At 32.5% G+C, this 18,312-nt stretch overlaps 1 protein-coding gene across 2 annotated transcripts; it reads right to left on the bottom strand.

Moving 5' to 3' along the window:
* Nucleotides 1-6,487: 6,487 nt before the first annotated feature.
* LOC113772258 (transcription factor bHLH162-like) lies at nucleotides 6,488-8,169 on the bottom strand. 2 transcript variants are annotated; one of them, XM_027316847.1, is made up of 3 exons: nucleotides 7,947-8,169; nucleotides 7,508-7,828; nucleotides 6,488-7,359 (listed from the first exon to the last, which is right to left on the bottom strand). In XM_027316847.1, the coding sequence occupies exons 1-3, from the start codon at nucleotides 8,073-8,075 to the stop codon at nucleotides 7,159-7,161; spliced, it is 651 nt and encodes a 216-aa protein (XP_027172648.1). In that variant the 5' UTR covers nucleotides 8,076-8,169; the 3' UTR covers nucleotides 6,488-7,158. The 2 variants fall into 2 exon arrangements, with proteins under 2 accessions (XP_027172648.1, XP_027172649.1); XM_027316848.1 differs by having other exon boundaries at nucleotides 7,911-7,947.
* Nucleotides 8,170-18,312: the final 10,143 nt, after the last annotated feature.

The raw sequence follows: 18,312 nt of genomic DNA, 5'->3' as shown, positions 1-18,312 counted from the left end.
AAAAAAAAAATCTGCGAAAGAAGGTTCAACGTGCGAGTAATCACCAAGCTGACAATTCATTAAGGGAAGATGATAGGAAGCTACTGATTGCAATAAATAAAATCAGACATTTAATTATAAATAGTATTTATTTTGGCTCATTTAGAAGAACATGTCTGTTTATTGAATTTTGCGATTTTGAATCATTGACCGGTCTTTAGGTTCCGAATGTAGATGAAATGCGTAGAAAATTTAAAAGGGTTTGTTGTGGGGATTTTCTTGGTTGGTTAGTTTTCGTGTTTATACCGTGTAGATACTACGACCAATGATGCAAGACTCCAAAACTTTTTCTTTTTTTCTTTTTTTGGTAACTATTATTTGTCCAGCATATTGTCAATTCTAGACTTAGTCACAGTGTGAAATCATCTTCTTTTTTTTTTTTCTAAGTCTTGTAGCTGTGACACAACTACAAGATAAGCTAAAATCGTTAGCCAAATAAAAAGAAAGTGACTCATTTAGTGCAGATTTTAGGATTGAAGGAGCTAGAGGTTACTCATTTGATTATTTTAAGAGAGAAGAAGATGATGATTCTAGGTACGCAGTATGGCATACTCTACTTATTGGTCAACACTCTTTTAAGGCATCAAATGTACTATGACAACCTTTAGGATGTAAGTATCTTAAAATTCAATGAACCAATATCTATTAGTAGTCAAGAGTCAATATGAATATATAGTTATTACCACGAGCACTAAGGAAAGAATGCATGTACAGATGGACTACAATTCATTTTCAGATATGGCAAGACTTGATGACTAATTAGCTTCATTTTTTTTTCCTTTTTACCTTTTTTTCAGAAACATGTGAGTGTGTTTTTGCATATGATAACTTTGGTACAAATTAAGTACACTAACTAGTACCTATCATATATATATATATATAATAAAGTCGTATTCTCATTCTTATCACTTTATGGTTTCTCTTTTCTACGTGACTTAACGACAGGGCAAGTGATTTCAACACGCTCTATAAAATAACCTATGCTCTTCCATCTCTCTCTTCTTTTGCCTTTGTTCATTTATTCCATGATTTCCACCTTTTTTTTAAAAAAATAACCTATGCTCTATATGGAGCTTATCTCTCTCTTTTCATAAGCACAAAATCAATTATCAATATCTATCTAAATTAAATTTCAAATATAAAACCGTTCTTATCATCCATGTATGACTTATAAAACCATCCTTAGCATTCTATCCTATATTAACGGCCGATTACCAGTCTATCATAAACATATATTTGCGGCCGCTTGCTCCTCTTTTGGTTTGTGAACTTTTAGGTATAGCAATAAGGTATGACCCGTATAATTTCTTTAGCATGCATGCCTTTAGTAAAACTATTTTTTATTATCATCTTTTTATGTTTTTATCAATATCTCTTTATATTCTTATCAATTTTTATTTCCTACCCAAAGTTATGTACTTTCAGCAACTTAAATTAAGATAAAACTACTTTTAATATTCTTATCAATATCTCTTCATATGCTTATCAATTCTTATGCCTACATATAGCCTCTTTATATGGTTAGGTATTTCCAGTACAAGCGGTTGGCACATTAAAGCATCGATTTTGGGTTTCCACTCCTCTTGATTATCAGGTAAATCTTCCTTCGATACACATATTTCTTTTTTAAAAAGACATGTTCATCTTCAATTGTAAGAATTTAGTAACATAACTTGAATTTTGTGTGTTTTGGTTTTATTTTTTATTTGTTTTGTACGAAGAGATAGGATTTAAAATAGTATTTTCATCGTAAGTTTTCATATAGAAATATGTTAGATGTTTCCACCGAATTGGACAACATTCATATGCTATAGGATGCATGTTAGATGTTTATTAATTTGCCTTTGTTTCATTTGTCCAAGGTACTGGGCTTGTAGCTGGTGCTGTGGATCCTTCCTCAACGCATACTCCAAGAGTTGAATTTGTTATTTTCTCCAACCTTTTTTTCCCAATCACATGTAAGTCTGTTAGTTATTTTAGTTGAACTATCTATTCTATGTTTTTTACTGCTGTTAAACATTCATATTATTTGGCCTATACCTCTTGAGTGATCATGAACTGAGAGGAGCAAATTTATTTTCGTTCCTTTTGCGAAGACAAAATGTCTACTAAATTTTCATCTTGTATTGTAAGTGATCATGGGTTTTGTTGTCCAGAATTGTAAATATACTTAAGAAAGGTTATAATAGAATATACATTAAATTTGTATTTCATATCGACATTTTTATAAATTTGATTAAATAGTTTATCATTTTTCGAAGATTCCCGTTCAACGAACGGGTACAAAACTAGTTAAAAAATGAAAACCAAGAGAGTATTTGGAGATTGTACAGGGAACATTATAGGGAAAAATATGATGGAGTGAATTAATCAGGGGGTCAATTCCAAAGTATATGCAGAATTCCACTTCAATTCCTAAATTTCAAAATAAGACACTTAAGTCTCTAAACTACGAAATCCATTGCACTTAAATAAAATTAGTGATGAAATCCAAAAAATTGACGGTATATTAAGGGTGTGGGCTGCACGCTCCATTAGTATGATTATGTAATTATTATAGATAAAAAGATAGGGACATAAAGATTATTTTGCCTTTTTTCCCTTCTTCATCATCTTTCCTTTTTTTCATTTTTTTCTTTTTCCTAATCTTCTTCTCCCCTTGTCCACCACCACTGACGTCTCCAATCCTGCATTTATTATACTCCCCACCACTGACTTTTCCACTACTACTGCCACCATTATCAAGATTTCTCCAGAAGACAAACTTTGATTTTTCACAGGAGGAAACAAGAAGAAAAAAGAAAATTTTGTTCAATTTCAAATCTTGCTTCATCATAATAATTTCATCAGTTGGCAATTATCTGATTACCTCATCTCTCTGGTACTATTTTGGAGGTATTCAGATGCATCAAAGTCATGAGCAGCTTGTATTTTTAATTCTGAGGTTGTTGGTACCTCTAGGACCACAGCTGAAAATTTTGACTGCCACAACATTTTTCTTTTCTTTTTCATGTTTTGGTTAAAATAATCCATTCCATGCTACTAGCTTATCTAGAGGACAACCTAATTAGTAATGGTCGATAATTTTGTGGATTATTCGTACTTTGCTCCCCTCCAGATTTGTTTGACATCTCTTTATTGCCTAAAAATATAGTTGATTTGAGACCAAGCTTATGCTAAACTGCAAAGCTGCAAGTTAACTCACAACTTTATAGGTAGATGTCAAAAGTATAGCAATCTTATTAAACGAGTATATTAAATGTCTGATTATGCAGTCATTTGATCAAGAAAAGTTTAAATTCAAAACTTTTTAATAGACGTAAGAATTATTAGTATAAACTATTAGAAATGCACTTTCTTTTATAAACTACTCTTTGGAATTAATTAGTGCTTTCCCCTCGAAAACTTTTAGTTTTCACCAAAAGTATAAAAATAAACCCAAAAAAAAAAAAAAAAACACGACTAGTGCGTCACAATATGCGACGTCATCTATCATTCATCAGCCGGCAAAGCTGGAAAAGTAGTGGGGTCAGTTGACTCCAATCTTCTGCACGTGTACTTTTCACGCCTTGCTCTGGACGTCAAGTGCTACGGTATGATACTGCCACGAAGTCAACGCGATGTAGACGTCGAAGTCAATCATTAAAAAAATTTAAAAAAAAAACGTGGAACAAAATTTATCAATCTGATTATAGGAGATAAGGCACGAGAGAACAAAAGTTTGTAAAACCAATATTAAATGCTTGATTATACTAAACATTGTTGTAATTCTTAATTAATGTCATACAAGGTAAAATAAATTTATTTATTAACTCTTTTGATACATATCGTTGAGATTTTCATGTTGTATCTAAAAGTTGAAATTGAATCACTCCAATTCTAGTAAGCAAATTTGTTTAATCTTATGCTTTAAATTTTGAAATTTTTTGGCAAATTAGCACAGGCACAATTTCGTCCATCTTTGGACAACAAATTGTATTTCACAAGGTCATCAACGTCACAATAGCAGACACTAGTTTTCATTTTCTTTAAATTAATATATAGAAAGTGACAATTAATAAATTCTTGGAAATTTTTATCTAGCGATCATAGCCACCCTACTTGACCACATTATATAATTCCTATTTTGAAAATAGACCCATTTTATGTAGGTTCAACAAGCTAATTTGTTTCGAGGGGCAACATGAAATTAGACACGAGTTCAATTTTACATGCTTCATCTTCAACTTAGACCTTCAAATGCAATTTTTTTTCGAAAAAAATATTTTCAATTAAGGCAGGGATGGGATTAAAGAAATTGGGATGGGGGAGAAAATTTCAAATCAGCCTGAAAAATTGTCAATTTAGTCCATCACATTTTCAAGAAAAATGTTTTTAGTCCTTCATATTCAAAATCAACTAAAATAGTCTTTCAGATATAAACAATTTTGTGCGTTTGACCACAGAACTCGTTTTTGTCTAGTTTTACACCCAAAAAAATGTATGTCTACCTCATGTGCATATAATTGCAAGGGCAAAATTGAAATAAAGTTCGTTTCTCTTCAGAAAACATACGCTCACACAAAACCACTATCATATTTCAACCATTAAAACTCTATTTCTAATTCTTAAGCAACCAAACCCCAATTCCTAGTAACAAAATTTCAGCAAGTGCACCTTCACAAAAGGTGAAGAAAAAGGGTGTACAGATCATATTGAAAAAGGATAAAAATGATCGAGAAGTATTGGTGAATCATTGTATAGACGAAGAAGGAAAGTAAAACTTGAGTCATATGTTAGTTGTCTGAGGACGTTAAAACAAAAAGAAAAAAAAAAGTAGTTATATGAGTTTGGATATATTTTCCCTGTCCCCAAATCAAACAACTCTGAAGACTCGGCAAAACGTAGACAATTGCAAAGGGAGAATAACATCACGACTTTATCTCCGGTTATGATTTATTTGTTTCCCAATCCTTCAGTGCAATTGAAACTTCTAGCAGTCGAGGATGAACATCAGCCAGAAAATAAATGCAAAGTGCATATCGCTACAGCAAGATCGACTGGGGCCCCACTTCCCTCTTTCGTGGCCAAAATGTTGCAATACAGACATAATCACATGGGAAGATGGGAACGTTAGATAAGGAAATACGCTTAGGTAACTCACAACGGAAAAAGTTTATCCTGGTCTCAATTAATTACGTGGCAAGCCTCGTGTTGACCAATGCGATATCATTAATTAAACAAATATGGAATCCATAATCTTACTTTTGTTTGGCAATCAGAGCCGAACCTACTCAAATTTTTAATCCAGAAAAAAAAATCCTATTTTCATTATATATAATGTCAAATTAGGGTTCCAATATTGAAAATTTTTAATATCTTATCTCCTTATGGTTATTTAATTGGTACTTTCACTCGCTAAATTTTACACACTTCTTTGAGTATGTAACATCCCAACCGGTTAAGTAATGTTGAGGGAATTTTATATTTTTTTTGTAAATTTAGAATCTTAATCACGTAATCTCTCAAAATATAGAAGTAAAAAATATATGGAGTTCCATTAAGTTCTGCAAATAGGCTAACCAAGTATCAGCAAAGTATCAGGGCGCCCTTGGATACTCATTATTAGGGAATATGATAGGTATGATTAGTTTTAAATGCAATTGATATGGTTGTTGTACTCTTTTAAGTCTCTTTTCATGATTTAATGTGCATTCACATAATTTTGTCATATTTCATAATTTGATATACATCCGCATAATTTTTGTTATACATCATGAAATATATTAAATTTACATAATTCTGTACAAAATTATGAAAAAAATACAATAACATGTCAATCGCACCTAAAGCTAACCTTATCTACCCCAAACCCCTTGTTATTATACTTAAATTATACTTAACTTGCTATGTATATATACAAATTCACTTTTAATGCACCCCCTACTTTATTAAACTTCTCCACGTTAGTTTCACTCTTATCGAATGATAAGAGCTAACGCCTAAACTCCCTCTTGACCGCCCCGGGCACTGTTGACCAAACCCTTTGACTAATGCGTCTACTTTTAAGAATACAACTAAGCCTGCTACTTCAAGAGGTTTAGTTTATGGCTCTCTTTAACTCCTTAGAAAGAATCCTTCAACTTACATCAGAGGCGCGGAAGTTTATCCAGATGCTCGTGGACAAGCAACAAGATGAGGCATGGATTGGTTGGAAATGGGTCATTCTTGAGCCTCTTTGCACAGTTATTCTTGATTGAATTGGATGGCACTTTGCTACTTCTAGATTTTCGAAATCGCCAAGATAATCTTCCAGTGTTTCAGAAGGCTCTTGGGACTCTCATGAAGCTTGAGTGAAGTTTGACATTGACTAAATCAGCTCAGGTTCTTCACTAAGGATTCAGGAATGTGGCTGCTGAGCGGACAATAAGCACTCGCGTAAAATCAAAGTAAATTAGTTGCAAGCTAATTAAGACAGTGACAAGCAATGGTTTTCTCTTATAACAGAATTCTCCGGCTCAAATCAATCAAGATGCATAGCTGCAGTTCGAAATTGTTGAGATTGTATTCGTCTTTAATCTCATAACAAGGGCCGAAAACAAGTGTTAATTACAAGCACAAATACATGTAAATGATCTCGTCAAATTCAGCTGGAGCTGTGATTTGAAATTTTTGAAACATAATCTTACACGAACTAATCACTGTACTCCACTTCTGAATCTTGATGCATATAGATTTTTGCAGAACCATATCACTATGATGAATGATCATGCGTAAAATTGAGGAAAGACTTAATTTATGAAGTGCGCAAACATAAACCAACATAGGACTCATTCACTGCTTTATGCTCACCTTTTCCTTGCTTTAGTCTTGGACCAACAAATCAGGGTTTGTAATCTTGTCATCTCATATAACCACCAAAGTCCAACTTAGATATGATTCATCATGTCGAAATCGAATGCCACCATTTTGCCTACATGTCAAAAGCTTTGAGGTTGCAATTATACGTTACTCTGTCCTCCAAATACTGGTTGCACTGCATAGAGGTAAAGGTGTAAATATAACCTGAGATTCCCTTATGGAAACTAGAGCATCACCGTTTAATTTCTTATGGAAAGTTCTCCCTGAAGGTGAAGGACTTTAATTTTGCGGCAGAAAAGAAAACTGTCCTGCTGGCAATGGTCCAAGAAAGCCAGAATCTAAGAGATCAGGTTCAATTTCAAAATCCCACAAATCTAGTGTTGATTCCACTTCGCCATGTGAATAGCCATAGATCAGTTCTTTTAACCTCTTCCTCTTGGCAATTTCTGTAGTTTCAGTGCTGGATGTTGATATTCCACCCTAAACAAATATGAATCAAATTATTGAGGAAATTAGTATATTTTCAATGCCTTTACTTGATTTGCTCAACCATTTGAGATCAGCTGAAGGAGGATATACAGTATAAGATGATGCCTAACTTTCCTTTGTTCTATCACTATATACTTACCTTCTCATGAACTACTTGAAGCATCGAGTTTCCATTGTTGGAAAAGTTAGCATTGACAACCTCAAAACCTTCTTCGTGAAGCAGGCGAATTTTGCCATAAAATGAAGCTGGTTCTTTCAGTCCACTTATCAAAATCATATCCGTATCAGGTCCCATATCATGCACTTCAACATTCATCAACTCTGAGCTCTTGGTAGATGAATATTGTCTTCTTCCGCACAGCAACTTCTCCTTCATCTGCTTGTAATTCTCCAGCTTTCTCTCCATGCTCTTGATGTAATTTATCGCCTCGCCTATCTTGTCAGGCACTGGCAAAACTTCCTGCGTACATCATTAACCACATGTTAGTCCTTCCTATGCAAAATTTCAATTTTTCTTACTCATAAAATTATGCACAAAATACCATCTGAATTGAGTACATCTTGAGGGGTAAAAAGACCTTGGAGATGTCACTTGGAAGAAGAGAGTAAAGCTGAGAATAGAGATTCTTGAAGTGATGTCTTCTGTCTTTCTCCTTAATTCTTTTTTCTGGTTTCGAATTTGAAGTTGAAGGATGAAATTTCTCCATGTTCTTGGATCCAAAGTTTGGTTAGCAGCACAAAGAAAGCCTATATTGATTCTGAAAGTTGAAAATGCTGAGGATGGTCTTGCGATTTGGTGCTGTTTCTATACTCACCTTTTGTGCTTTTTTCGGTTGGTTTGATTTTTATACTCACTTGTTTCTTTTAAGTGTACTAAAAGTCAGAGTCATTGGTCCACAGGATTTATAGCGTCGAAAAGACAAGGGACTTGACGAAGCCAAGAGGAAAGATGCGGGGCGTCATGACTCATGATGACAATATGTATCATTTATACGTGACGTGGGAGATTTTGAATTTACAATCTCTTTTTCTACTTTGTCATCTAATCTAATCCTCCTCAAAATCATAAATACTATGACCATCATTAATTAGTTAATAGTAAAAAATTTTTGTTCAAGCTCATAGAGGATTCAGCAAATAAAATAGTATGGTTTTTTATTTTTTTTTCCTTCTATTCTTATTCCACTCTCTCTGTGTCTTCTAGTATTTCTTTAAATTTTTTTAAATTTATTTTTTAATTAAAAATATGAGATACACGAGCAGGTTAACATTTATCCTTTACTAAAAGGTAGTTAATCACAAAAATCATGAAAGGGGCTTATCATATCTATTACCTTATTCTAAAATGAGGTGATCATATTAACTAACTCATTCTGAAATGACTTTATCATATTCATATCTATTAACTCATTCTAGTTAACCTTAACTAAACTATAAATGTCACTAGGGGAGGGATGGGTTGGGTGGTACCGGGGAGGGAAGTGTAAGCAAGAGGTCTCGAGTTGAGTCCTCCTACTTATACTAAAAAAAAAAACTATAAATATCACTATCATTAATTTTGAAACTCATTGTCAAGTATGAAATTCACTTACCAAACCTCCCCTATTTCAGAGTTTTGATTCATGAGATTAATTGCAAAACAAACTGTAATGAATGATACGATTTTTTTTGTCCTTTTACACGTTATTACCTTAGTTTCTAACTAGTTTTGATGGGTTAGTGTGGATATAGTATCGTGCAATTGACATTTGACAATTCTAGAATTCCGAATTCTCGTTATCATTCAATAGCTGGCAAGTTGGAAAAAATGTTGAGTTCACTTGGAGCAATGCCTGTCCCGTGAGTTAATCGGCACCTTCGATGAAGCGAGATCGTAGGACCCTAATGCCCGAATCAATCAGCATCGGTTTACAGATCCTTCTTTCTCTCTAAGAAGAAAAGAAACAAGAATATCAACTTCTTTCTCTCTAAGAAATAGTGGTCAAAAGTCTGTACTACTCATGTTAAACGTGTTTTCACGCATCCTTAAAAGTGTTATACTTCTTTCGAAAAAAAAACAAATAAAGAAGACAAATGTTAGTATACTTTATTATTCTACATATCAAGCAAAAAATTAAATTTACCCACAACTTTTCGTTGTCAAGTTCAGCATTTGAATCTTACACATGACAGTTGAGCGTGAAAAAGGCGTAAGGAGGGATAAAAGAAAAAAAAAGGAAAAAAAAGGTCAATGCACATAAATAGTTTATACTTTTGCCATCTATGTCTATCATGTTATCATTAACTTATTATTTTAGGGAAAAAGTCATTTTAGCACGTTGCACATAGCATAGATCTAGTTCCCTCTTCCAATTGTTGTAATTTATAGATGCGTAAACTTCATTTGGATTTAGGTCACAATCACAGTTTCATATTTGTTAATGCGGACATGATTAATTGAAAAGATTTGAACATCATATTAAAGGAACTTAAGTTAACCACAACACTATTACCATTTGGTAGGAACCGATTCAATGGATTAAACGAAAAATTATAAAAACAAGTTTCAAGCCATTTGGTTAAGTCATAAAATAATTTTAATACAGTGATACTAAATTCCAAGAATAAGTTGGAATTTGAAGCTTAAATGTTAAGAAAAACAAACCCGCAAGGTGCTGGAGTATATGTTCGGATTGTCATTATCATAGTGCTATAGCACTATGTTTTTTACACTTAGAAGATGGAATTTTTTTTTTTTTGTTTTTTTCACCACGAGTTAAGGACACTAATTTCTCTTTAATTAAATGAGATGTAGCCACAGAAATATCCCCCTGGATAGTGCCAACGCGTACAACAATGTGTTGAAAATGGATAATCTATATAATAGATATTAATTAAGTAATAATGAATGAAAATTGATTTGTTACATTAAAGGGTTCATCATCATTTCATGATAGCAGAATATGTGTAAAGAATTAAAGATAAATTTTATTATAACTATGGTCCCAACAAAAAGAATTAGTACCTGCCAGCTGCCAGAAAATAGACCCTGCACTGAAACATCAGCCAAGCTTCGTATGGGAAAATGATAGAAGCTACGGGCTGCAATTAACCAAATGAGACAAGTCCAATGGAAAATGATAAGACGATTCAAGTTGCTCTAGGCTTTTAAGAAAACAAGTTTGTTCATTGACATTTTGACGATTTGAGTCCTTGACCAAAGATTGTTATGTTCCGACTAGCGTAGATGAAATTCGTGGAAAAATTACAAAAAAGTTCTTGGGAGGTTCGTATTCTCGTTTGTACCGTGTTGATGGACAACTAGTGCAACGACCCCATCACCTTAATTTTCCTTTTTTGTTGTTTTCTTTGTTGCAGTATTATTTCACTCCATGACTTTTATGTACCTTGTTCGGCCTTCTGCTCATCTTTAGCTTCTCCATGAATTAAGAGTCAGGATAAATTGGGACAAATCAGTAGCAAAGAAATCAGGACAGTTTTAACTTTTGAAGAAGTTACAAATCTACAATCGACTCATTTTATTATTTTAAGAGGGCAGAAGATGGTTCCAGATTTTCTTTTCTTTTCTTTTTAGGTAATGTTGGTTCTAGGTTATTAATTAGTAGACACACTCTAATTGTTCAATATTCTTAAAGATGTTAATTAAATAATTCAACTACTTAAAGAGTTTGAGGATGTGAACACCCTCATGGCATGAAGACCTCTCCCATTTTTCCTACCAAGAAATTTAATGAACTGACCAGGTAATTAGAAGGTCCTAGTAAATGGACTCTTAAACACTTTTTTCTTTCCTTTCTTCCTGTAACACCAAGAGTTTTTTTCTTAATTTAAAAGAAAAAAATAATACTCTCTAATTGTACATCCCGATCTATTTCTATATTTCTATCTCTTCTATGCTTAGAATTTATCTTTGTTTCGTGTTGTTACCACTAGCACTAAGGCAAGAATGCATGCACTACACTTTTTCTTCTTTTTTTTCCAAATATGGCGAGACTAGATGACTTCAGCATTTTTCTTTCTTTTTCCTTTCCACTTTATCCTTCTTTTTCTTTTCTGCCTGTCTATTTTTGGTCTTCTTCCAATGGTATGATCCATGACTAGCATGGCGGAGATGGATCATGGGTATACTAATCAGTTCCTTGGGATTAAGGAATAATTGATCAACTAGACATGCTTAATTTGTTAATGCAGTAAAACTTATCGACTGCTTATTATGACATTAACACTTTTTTTTCGGGGCATCTCATTATGGATTTGCATAAACAACTTTGTCATTACCACTTCCAAGTGCCTTTTTAAGACGTTTGGGGCGTAGCCATAAGGTGTTTGTGGACACATTTCCGGTATCATCCCGGGATTCATGGCCAAAACAACAATTGGTTGAAAGATCTCATAATGCAGATGCTCTATTTTCCAGTGTTAATGCTTCAAAATGAGCCAATTACTCTCTTTCATCACACACCAAAAAACTCAAGGTGGACAAAGACTTGACCTACTCCTACTCTGGAGAGGCCCAACGAAATTTAGAGAAAATCGATGGAAACTGAATTACCATCGAACCAGATGGGAATCATCATCAAACCAGACGAGTGTAGGGACTGAATCACCATCGAACCAGTTAGGTGCGCTATACATCCGTATAGATTTAGAATAAATTACTATAAACCCTTAACCTCCCACCCCACCAAGACTTGAAGTTTTTTGTGGTGACCAACAACTCCAAAGACTTTGGTTAGTCATGATCCGTAATTGAAATTTTATTAGTTGTTCATTTCTTGTTATCACTATATTGCGATACCAAAAATACACTTTTGTCTACCTGGGATCTGGATGAAGGAGAGAAATTGGTCATACTTGGTAGACTTTGATGTTGCTCCTAATAGATGTGACCTTATTGACTAGAACAAGAGCTTTTCATATTTGGCTTGGAAACCATTTTCATCCAAACTTTGTTTTCCAAACTCAATTCTGATTCACTTCTCCATCCAAATAAACTTATAACGGAAAAGATTACAATATGGCATTAATGGCTCTCCGAAATATTTATTACAATTAGAGTTTTTCAGAAATTATTATTATTTCTTTTTGCATTTTTCCAAAAATTTTTTAGTTAGAATAATTATTTCTTTGAAATTCGTTTTAGTTGAACTTCAAAAAATAAATAATCAGACTAAAATTTTCTCGCAGCACGACTGGCTTTAGGTTATGCCAATCTTCCACTGTCACATTTTTCATTAATAAAAAAGAAAAAGAAATAGTAAAGTTGAACAACTTTTTATTGAACCCCTTATCGCAAATATCACCATCTAAGCAGTCCCTGTGAAATAATAAATTTGATCAACTTTTTATTGAACCCCTTATCGCAAATATCACTATCTAATCAGTCCTTCCGAAAACCACGTCATCTAAAGAGAACATGGACCAAATTAATGGTAAGTTATCATCTATGTTAACACATCCATCGTTGGGCCCAAAAACCTCGTAACAGCCAAGTGTTGCCTTTGGGAATTTTTCTTAGTTGACTGTTTTCCAGTGGGAACAAAGACTTGTAAGACATATGGATACTAAATCACTGTACAAATGTCGGCCGCACAAAGAACAGTTCCCTAAATTTGTTCAAAATGTTTGATAGATTTCAAAGTTGTTCGTGCACTATTTCAAAAATAAAATAGTTGATAATCTAAGACTAACCATATACTGGTATTGTAATTAACCCGTGCTAATGCAAGAGATTTTTTTTTCTTTAAATTAGTTGTTGAACTTGAACGAATATGAATAATTCATAAAAAAGATATAAAAATATTTTTACTTTATAGGTAATATCCATTTTAGAAAATTAATATATCTTTTTTCTAAATACTTCTTTATTGTAAATAGGAGGTTTTAAACTCAAGATCTCCTAGATATAATCCCACCTATCTTACCATCTAAATTGAAAGAAATCAAGAAAATGCCAAAATTTCATTATCCGACAGTTGTCAAGGGCTTGCTGGGATCTGGTTCAGAGGACCAACAAGTGGGAAAGGAAAGGAAAGGTAAAATATGCAATATTCAACATGCCTCATGTAAGTTGTTAATTTTCTTTGCTGGTGTGTGAAAATGTTAGCTAACTGCAAAATAGTTTTCGATGAGAGTTAAACTTCATTTTCGGACTTGTCCAGTAACGAAAGACGAGTATATTATTCTGAGAATGTATTGTTATTGAATCATGTCTAAACTGAATATTCTGGTTCATTGGGTAAACAAAATAATTTTACCAAACATAAATTTGAACACCTCTCAAATTTGGCTAGAAATTTTTGAATGCAACTTTTTGAGATTTCAAATTTCTGAAAACATCAAGTCCTCATTTGCTTATTCAGAGTCCAAAACTGTGATTTTTGGCTAATTCTGAATGAAGTGATACCATGGTATCAACAGCAACAACCGTGGCATAGTGCGTCAAGATGCACTAATTAAAAATGCAAATGCATTTTTAGTACTGGAAAACATTAAAGGTGTAACACAATAAATAGACTAGACCACCGTACATGAAGGGAAGAAAATCAAAAGTTTGAGTGCAAATTAGTGACCAGACCATAATCAATTAATCATAATCCGCTGATCTTGTTGGCCAGAAATATGATAATGCGACCAATTTTGATAATTAAGGTTAGAATATACACTTGTTTAGCTGTTCATGCGGCCGGTGATTTTAGCCAAGATGGCGACCAATAGGCGAGACGTTGAATCAATGATAACTAATCTTCAAGTAATTTCTGGCTAATAATCACAAGTATTAGCACGGGATGACACATTTCTACTGAATTGAATTATAACTGGTTGATCAAATGCTGTTTTCAAAGGAAAAATACCGAAATTATCGGTGCTGCGATTTCAAAAGTTGTAGGCATCTCTATCAACTATTAATAGACTGTGTTTTTATATAAATCAATCTTTCAACCTAATCCTATTCTTATCTCTAAAGTTTAGATATACCCACCTCTGAAAAGTAAACACCCTCGTGATTTCTTAAAATCTCACGTGTTTACGTTGTGTTTGCAATTTTGAAATGATCTGTGATGTACTACTTATCGTCCCTTTTCCAAATGAAGAACAAAATTTCAATAATCTCTTGGAATAATGTCAAAGTTAGACTAGTCTCCCGATTTGACGCGTCAATAGACTTTAGTCGTTTCTAAGAGCTATATAATGGCCTTATTGGCCTAAAACACATATGGTTTTACCTTTAAATGTTTTTCATGTGCTGTATTATATGGTATATAGCTTTGCACTATACTGCATATTTGTTTGGATAAATAGCTGTTAGACCAGTCCATTGTGACTTGTCAATAAAGACTTTCAGCTACGACTTGCCAAAGTTAGACGTTGGACTTTCCAGTACGTTGTGTGGAGGTGAGTGTCTTATTACTAGCTATAAAGAGGTTTCATACAAAACTAAACAAGTAAAAGGATAATATCAGAAACCTCCCTTGAGGTTCATCTAAAAATCACTTCGCACTCCTAAGGTTTTAGAAGTATCACTTATCTCCCCTAATAATTGTAAAACGACTATATTAACTCTTACTTGACACATAATTCACAACACATCAAATAAATGGAGGTCAAAAATTAAAAAAAAAAAGAGAAACAAAAGTCACTTTTTTCTTTTTCCCTTTGCACCATCATTCTCTCTTACTCATTTTTTGGATGACTATGCAATATTTTATTTGTAAATTATAACAAATTGAATTTTGTTTAACTTTTACTTTTTGTGATTATGATAAAGTGGGGTATATTTATTTGCTTAGTTTGAATTGATTTTCATAATGATTGGTACAGTTTAATGATTTGAGCAAGAGTTGAGAAGATGTTGGGAAAAAAATATAAATTTGGTAAGAAATCGTTTAAAGCATATACAGTTAAATTGATGTAAGTGTATTTCTTTTCAAATATCTTTTTTATTTTTCAAATTTATATTTTAATGGGGTATAACATTATGATGTAGTAGTACTATAAGAGATTGTTTTTGAGGTGATAGTTTTCTTAAAGTGAACAAAGTAGTTTAGGAATATTTTTATTTAGAAAGTGAAAGGGTAGTTTAGGGTTTTTAAAAATTTTGTTACACAAATAACAAAAGTAACCAAGGTAAGTGATATTTTTAAAATCTTAGGAGTGCCAGATGATATTAAAGAAAAACTCAAGGGAGGTATTTGATATTATCCCCAAGTAAAACGATCAATTTGGGATTATTGAAAAATAAATATATTAAGCCTCAATTTAGTTGATAGAAACATTAACCAAATAATGATGAGCTTTCAATTCGACTTTCAATTCCTCCCAATTCTCTAATCTCATTCATAAGGTTTAAATCAGTCTTTTGAAAATCGGACCGGACCGGCCGATTCCATCGGTTGAACCGTGAACCGGCCAAGGCACCGGTTCGATTCTATACTAAAGTTGACTTTGTAAAAAAACCGGTCAAAACCGATGAACCGGGGGTTGAACCGATGGTTTCCGATTTTTCAATTTTCCCCTCAATATTTTTTTAAGTTTTGCAAAACACAACTGCCAAGGATTGAACTTAGGATCTTTGTGATAGAAGACCAATATAGTAACCATTGTACCGTCGCATCCTATAAGTTTTTTTGCTAAATCATTTATATAAAATAAACATCCATTTTTCTTTTCTCCATTTTTCTTACAAAATCTGATCCTCTCGTGACTCTTTCTTTCTAATCTTCAATTCTCTCTCTCTTTCTCCCCTCTTTTCTTTTGTCACTCCCTTTTTAATCAAATCTCTTTAGTTTTAATTTATTGATGTTTTCTTCCACCTTTTAATTTTGTTTTTGTCCATTAAATTGAAAAAATTTAAAAAAAAGAATTATTTTTCTTTAACCCTAAAGACTAATTATTAAATGCCACAACCTCTCACTTTGATCTCATTTTATGTTTCTTATCAAGTTTGAATTTCTATTTTCAATTCTCCTGACTTCCTTCAAACTCCAAACTTTTTTTTTTAATTGCAATCTCTAAATCCCAAAAACGTAAATTAAAATTTATACTCACAATGTCTAAATTCCCAATGACATGAATTTTGTATAATTTTAAAATATTGTGGTATTTTTGGGGTGGATTTAAGATTATTTTTTGGTAGATATAATTGAGATTGAGATAAAATTTATTTGTTTCAACTTATAATTTAAAAAAATTTATTTTTGAAAATCCAAGTTATTTAAAAATATTAAAATTTTCATCATATAAAGTTTTAAATTAGTCCATTGCATGTCTTATTTTGTGCATATATATATATTTATATAAATTATTTTTAAAAAAATTCATTGAACCAGGGTTGAACCGATCCGATCAGTTGAATCTTGACCCAAATACCTCACCAGTTCAGTTAATGGTCTGAGTTTTAAAACATTGGGTTTAATGCCTACCTTTGAACTAAAAAGAAATTAAGTACTTTCTTCATCTTTGCCAAACGGTTGATAAAGAGAACTGAGAAGCGGAGGAGTGAGAGATTTGACTAACTAGTGCACCACCAATTAACACGGTAATCATTGACCAAAAGCAAAAAGTAAGAGAGAAATTCTTGGTCTAATCTACCCCTAAACCCAAGTAAAAGATTTAATTGGATATTTCTTGACTTTTGAGGCAATTCAGCTTGAGTTTGTTCGAAAAAAGAATTTCTTTTTTGGGATACATGTATGTTACTATTGTTGTAAAGAGAAATTTACACTCATAATTTCACTATCAGAACAAATCTATTTCATATTATTTAATCATCGTGTGATTAAATAAATCTTCGTTCCATCAAACACGAGCATCAATTGCAACAATAATTTGTACTTTAACGTTTCACGCCATGGTTTAGAAGCAAGAGCACGTAGACTTTTCAGAATTTTATTGTTGTCTTCTTGCTTATGGAGAATATTTAACTTCTCCTTCATTTTGTGTAATTATGAAACTAGCTTGTAATATTTTCTTGTGGGTACCAATAGCAAGTTAGCAACTATAACTTGGTTTAATTAAATCATCATCTTGGTCCTAATAATAACATACCTCTTTATCTTGAAACGTGGAATTAGCTCGTTAACCTTATCTAATCATGCAATTGACACTGCATGATGGTGATTTCTTGTGGATTAGCCTCGAGTTTGGATGACACGTACGATGATATCCATGAAAAGGCCAAGGTGATCAGAAAGGTTAAAATATATTTTATTTTATCGAACTATAATAATAAGTTAGATGTGGTTGGAAAAACACATTATTGTTATTACCTGAAACATTAAGCTCCTAGATTTACAAAACAAATACTCTATTGTTTGAACTTGACTGTATCGAGGACAAATGATGACTATTAAATTTCAGATTTCATTGAGAGACAATTTATGTTTTTGCCAAACATTATTGATCCTTTCGATCTATTATTTCCGTGTCATGTTTGATAATGTATTTTCTGTGATTAATACAGATTTCATAAATAAAATGATGATTTTTATTTATTTATATATTTATATATATATATATATCAAAAAAGCAATCTCTAATTCTTTAACCTTTCTTACAAGTGTAATAAAATGATTTGATGATAGGTAGAGGTATTATTCCAATTCCAAGGTACCTTACTAATTTATACATTTCTTTCCCTTTCTAACCTTCTTTTTCACCCTCTATACAAGTGTACAAGAGTAACATGACCAACTCATTCTTTATAAACTTTTTACCTAATCAACATGATTATGGGCCTTAAAGCAACGGCAGTATGCCAAATCTGTTTTCCCACCCTTAGTCTGATTATTCCCCACATTTCAGAAAGTTTTTTTTTCCTTAGTCCTAAATATATTTTTTTTCAATCCAATCATTTAACTTTTTAATAATAAAGAAATAAAAAGATTGAATGGTCCAGAAATTGTTGCCAATAAGTAGTATTTAGAAACTTTATATGTCTAAAAA

Source organism: Coffea eugenioides, chromosome 5, assembly GCF_003713205.1.
Source record: "Coffea eugenioides isolate CCC68of chromosome 5, Ceug_1.0, whole genome shotgun sequence".
Lineage (NCBI taxonomy): Eukaryota > Viridiplantae > Streptophyta > Magnoliopsida > Gentianales > Rubiaceae > Coffea > Coffea eugenioides.
The sequence above is the reverse complement of the archived record's forward strand: the minus strand, read 5'-3'. Positions and strand labels throughout refer to the sequence as shown.